Source organism: Cynoglossus semilaevis, chromosome 20, assembly GCF_000523025.1.
Source record: "Cynoglossus semilaevis isolate Cse_v1.0 chromosome 20, Cse_v1.0, whole genome shotgun sequence".
Lineage (NCBI taxonomy): Eukaryota > Metazoa > Chordata > Actinopteri > Pleuronectiformes > Cynoglossidae > Cynoglossus > Cynoglossus semilaevis.
In genome coordinates this window covers 14169969-14172803 of record NC_024326.1, presented here as the reverse complement: position 1 = coordinate 14172803, position 2835 = coordinate 14169969, and the positions used below count along the sequence as shown (strand labels likewise).

The following is a 2835-nucleotide window of genomic DNA, read 5'->3' as shown; positions in this document are numbered from 1 at the left end:
GTCTCGGCCCCTGCCCCCCCCCCCACCGCCCCTGAAATCCAGTTCAATATCTTAATGAAAAATTAAATAATTATTCACTATAATATTATATTATTTGCTCTGTCACTTTGAAGTTTCAACACTGCCACCTACTGTTTTTTTTTTGTTTTTTTACGGTTGCAAATTAAAACTAACATCTGGATCAGTTGCAAAAAAAAAAAAGCAACAATAGAAAATGGCAGCAGGGGGCAGTGTTCCTGTACTGACGTGATCCTGGTCCAGATCCACACGATGATTGGTTGACTGTTCGTCTGCAGTTTATTGTCAGAGACATAAAAAGCCGCGTCTTGTTCAGAAACAAATTCCTGCGACAGATCGCAGAAAGTCCTACGTCAAATCCGTCAGTAAACACAGACGCAATCCCATAATAATGTGTGACAAACAGACTTTTTACTCGGCTGCTCATTTGTAAAACAGGCAGTTAGTGCAGAAAGACTTTGTTTTCGTGTCTTAAATCTTTAATTCGTGTCTAACAAATTATCCAAAAAGCTTCAGGGCAAAAAAAAAAACAAAACCCAAAACCAAACAAACAGATCCTGCTGCGTCAAGTCTTGATTCGTCTCCGTTCTCCTCCAAAAAAACCTCAGACTTAACTTCATTTATTGTTGTTGTTGTTGTTGTTGTTGTTTTTCAGGTTCTCAGCAACAACAACCAGCTGTATCTGAAGTCGGTCAGTCAGTCCGACGCAGGCCAGTACGTCTGTAAGGCCATCGTACCACGGATCGGAGTCGGAGAGACCGAGGTCACCCTCACGGTTAACGGTCAGTCCCTGGTCACTAGTTTAACTAATTAACTAATTAAACCACAACACAAACCAGTGTTTATTTTATTTTACAGAATGATAAAAAAAAAGACTGAAACTCTGAAAAAAAAGTCCAATATAAAAAAAAGACTGAAACTCTGAAAAAAAGTCCAATATTCTCCAAAGTATTCAAAATGAAGAATTATTTTATTTTATTTTTTTTTTGCTCGACCAGATTTCTTTAAATAAGTACAAATGTGTGACAACGATATTTAACAGAACAATCTTTAGTTTAAGTAAATGATTGTGTTTCTCTGTTGAGTTTTCTACCAAAACCAAATTGATCTGGACTTTTTTTTTTTTTTTTTTGACATTTCATTTTCAGCCTCTTCTTTGTCGGTCAGTTGTACAGGCAGGAAATTATTGATTGGCTTCTCCTGGTAATCAATCAATCAATCAATCAGTTGATGATTATCATGTCACAAAACCGACCCGTGTCACATGACCACACCTTTAACGTCTGGTCCTTCGTGTCGTCGTTGAAACGTTCCTGTTTCGTGTCGGTTCATTTTAGACGACTGTTCTTCAGAACTGGACCGGTCGCTGTGGATCAGGAGTCCTTGGGCAAGGCACTATCCCAGTGTGACAGGGAACAGAGTCCAAGCGCTCGATGCAGTTATGGCCCGTGATCATAGATTTTATTTACGCAGCACTTTAAAAAGTAGCAGAAGGCACTTAAACGAAAATATAGAAAGAAAGAAGAAAAGAGCGGAGCAGCCGGGAGAGAGAGAGAGAGAGAGAGAGACAACAGTCAGTGATGGGGGGGGGATTGAAATTCATGGCACATTTAAAAGGCGTGCGTTTGAAGCTAAAACCTGGAACAAACTGGAAGTTTGACTGTGGATTTATTCTTAGGTAATGAATGAATTCATTGGTGAGACAGAAGTCTGGTTTTCCTTTTTCTTGTTCTTTTCTTTCTTCTCTAGTGATTCCAAATGTAGATCCCTCTGTTCCAGAGTTAGTGACTGATGTTCAGATGGAACAGAGTCTGAGACTAGGATCACACTGGGGGGGGGCAGTGACACCCGCTGGCACGTCCTCGCAAAAACATGAACGACGGTGCTGCTTGTTCACTCACAGGACGAGGTGTTAACAGGGATTATTCACAGAGAATTTATTCCCATCAGCCCTTGTGACTGACCACAAACACGTTGACGTCCGTTTCATGGAGCCGTTTCATATTTACACCCTGAGCAGAGCAGAGGTTCGGACGGTGGAGGAGGTCAGACGTGATGGATTCATCCGTCCCTCCTGGACGAGTATAAAGAGGTTTATACTCTACCCACCACCAGGGGGTACACTCTGCCGCTGCCGTGGAGCCGATTTATAGTTGAACATCAGATCTTTGATAACCTCGCCACAACACAATGAGCAGCAGCAATAAAAGTGGAAATATGAATGAATGAATGATGGTGTGTTCAGAGCTGGTAACAACATGAAAAAGTAGACGTTTTAGTTCTGGAACACTAGCTGTGTGTACCATACGTATCACGAGACAGTATCGTGATACGTATGGTACTATAGTCACGACACAGTATGTGATACTTCAGTGTATCGAAAAACTCTTAATAAAACCTTTAAAATGTTTTTGTTTTTCTTGTAGATTTTCTTGACTAACAATCACAACAACCAGTTTTTAACATCTTCGTTTACAATCAAGACTAGCAGAAAAAAAAAAAAGAAAAAAAAAGAAAGAGAATCCTCCTGGACTCAGACTGGAACTACTTTACTCACTAATGTTGTTTGCATTGATTTGAAGACCGACCCATTTTTCTGCTGCTAAGAATCCAAACGTTGGCAGAAGAACTTTATTCCACTCCCACTCATCACTGTCTCATTTCTGTCTCTCCTGCATTTGCTTTTTTTTTTTTTTGCCTGTTAATACAGCAGCGCCACGGCGTCTCATTAGAGACTCTTCCATCCCAATTTTAAAATTTACTCTAAAAAATTGGTTGCAGTGAACAAATCTCAGGTGTCAGTCCCAGGGGCGGTGG

The 2835-nt window shown here is 40.5% G+C and overlaps 1 protein-coding gene across 1 annotated transcript in view; it reads left to right on the top strand.

The window, feature by feature from the left end:
• The window catches only part of kirrel1b (kirre like nephrin family adhesion molecule 1b), an 81085-nt gene that overhangs the window by 48362 nt on the left and 29888 nt on the right, over positions 1-2835 (top strand). Inside the window, exon 6 of the mRNA XM_025052452.1 lies at positions 503-800. Coding sequence (XP_024908220.1) covers positions 503-800 — 298 coding nt within the window. The remainder of the gene's footprint in view (positions 1-502; positions 801-2835) is intronic.